Source organism: Lactuca serriola, chromosome 5 (genome assembly GCF_051521515.1).
Source record: "Lactuca serriola cultivar US96UC23 chromosome 5, Lser_US96UC23_V15, whole genome shotgun sequence".
NCBI lineage: Eukaryota > Viridiplantae > Streptophyta > Magnoliopsida > Asterales > Asteraceae > Lactuca > Lactuca serriola.
Genome location: NC_136412.1, coordinates 193,210,337 through 193,212,567, shown reverse-complemented (window position 1 = coordinate 193,212,567; position 2,231 = coordinate 193,210,337). Strand labels below are relative to the sequence as shown.

General features: G+C 37.1%; 1 protein-coding gene across 1 annotated transcript; it reads right to left on the bottom strand.

Annotated features, from left to right (window-relative positions):
• Positions 1 to 675: 675 nt before the first annotated feature.
• LOC145050064 (putative F-box protein At3g21120) lies at positions 676 to 1,875 on the bottom strand. The gene has a single exon (XM_078998377.1). The coding sequence runs from the start codon at positions 1,873 to 1,875 to the stop codon at positions 676 to 678; it is 1,200 nt and encodes a 399-aa protein (XP_078854503.1).
• Positions 1,876 to 2,231: the final 356 nt, after the last annotated feature.

Genomic DNA, 2,231 nt, shown 5'->3' with positions numbered 1-2,231 from the left:
CAGCCACCCACCTTATAACATAATTGAAATGTTATATCACAAAATTATTGTTTAAACTTCAGCGGCTAAAAACCTCATTATACATATTACACAATGCTACTAAAAGCTCCTACTAATGTCATCTTTGCTGTTGTTGGAAGAGAAAAGCATGTCAACTAGGCACTTACTTTGTGGGTATTGCAAGCTGAAAATAAAAACACTATAAATGAGAGAGCAGACAAGAGGGTCGTCCTTTGAGGTATGGTTTGTCAGCAACGAGTCAAGTAGCTTTTGTCAGAGGAAAAAAAAAGCATAAAGAATAAACCCATTAAAATTCAATAGGAGTCTTATATAAGAAGATCATAAAACATACAACATAACTCATTTTGATCTGTATTTATGACTGTATTCATTATCTATGTAATCTGTGTATCACTCATTTCTGACGAATGCTTGATAGTGACAAAAAGAAGTGGCACAAAAACAGTGAGTGGGTACCCAACTAGAAGATAATACATATGAATACAGAATACTAATCACAGCAAAAAAGCTAACAAAACTCAAGAATCTGCTTTTTCTTCTGTTCATAAATTTAGGTATCATGGTAACAAAAGTCTACGAACTGATCCTAAGGTACGACCATAACATAGCTACAGATGATATATAAATAATGAATAAAACTAAAACCAAGAACGATCAGGTTAAAAGAGTCTGATGGAGATGTTTCTTCGTATATTGATTGGGTGACACAATAGTCTCGATGTATTTGCCTCTTAGAGGGATATAAATGCCTGTATTCATATTTGGATACACCACGTCTGTAGTTTGCTTGTCCATATCTAGTTGGAGAATGCCACCTCCAATTTTACGTGAATGCATAAGCCAGTCTCCATTCCTCATCAAGTGCATTGGGTATTCATGCCACAGATAAATTGACATCGGCCGATAATTTACCACCTTCGTCCAATCTCCATCTCCATCCATCCTCCATAACTCGATGTTGTCATTAAATACACAGTTTCCTCCCGAAATAGTGACACACAAGTGGATTCGATCTCTGTGAACCATGAAACTCGAACAGGTTGTTAATTGGTATTTGAAAGAAGGAGCTGCAATCGCAGTGAACTTTTCCGTCTTTGTGTCGAACATCTGAATCGCATAGTTTCGAATACAGTTTCCATCACATTCTTGTTTTAAGAAATACAATTTTTCATTCAACAAAGCAGTTGGCTCCCAAGTATATGAGAACCAGCTGTAAAGCCGCGGCTCGAAGTTATATGTTTCAATGACGACCTTTCTCCACGAGTCAGATTTCAACGAGTATATATAACCACCATGATAGCCGATGACACGTAGAATCTTGTAGTCGTTATCAGAAGAGCTGTAGTACAATCCAAATGGACTTTTAGTCTTCATGTAACATATGGTGTCAGAACCAGCTTTAGACAACGTCTTATACTCACCCATCAAAGGATTCCATAGAATTAGATCAGAGTATTCAGCATCTTCCCGAGAAGACTTAGTTATTCCTACACATAACATTCCATGCAAAGATGTTACAATCGAAAAGGTTTCCCAACTGGCGCCTTCAAATGGCACGAAGCGGGTGGCTGGCGAAGGATCTTTAGGTGTTTCACAATCCATGGTGTGGAACCTGTATGGTTCTGAGAGAGATAAGACAAGAAATTTGTAGTGGTTTTGATCGTCGTTGTTGGTTAGATGGTGGAGATGTATCTTGGCAAACGCCGGGGTTGTTATTACCGAGTGCCATTGCTTGCAAACAGACATGAAACGGCATAGAGATTTGGCCGGCAGCCTCGGTAGTATGTTGAACAATAGTATCTCCGTCCGAAGTTCTGTCTTGATGGTATTAGGGAAAGGGTGGGGTTCTGCCATGGTTTATATTGTTTAGCTTCCTATGTATCGATAAGTGTCCTATATATAGATAGAAGAGGAGCTTTTTTTTTTTTTAATAGAAAATTGTTATGGATTATCTGGAGTAAACAGGAATATTTATTATGATTTGACTTATTTCTACGATTTTACTTTGAAACCCAAAATCTGTTGGCAAAAATTTAGGCAATTGACATGGTGCTGTATTGTTATTGTATTGACCGCCTCTCTAGCCTATTTATTATGGCAGAAATATCTTGCAAAAGACCCAATGAAAATCGGTCTAAATTTTTTGATTGGGTATAATAAATTATATTTTGTACCATATAATCATTTAAAACATAAATGGTTACGTAGCT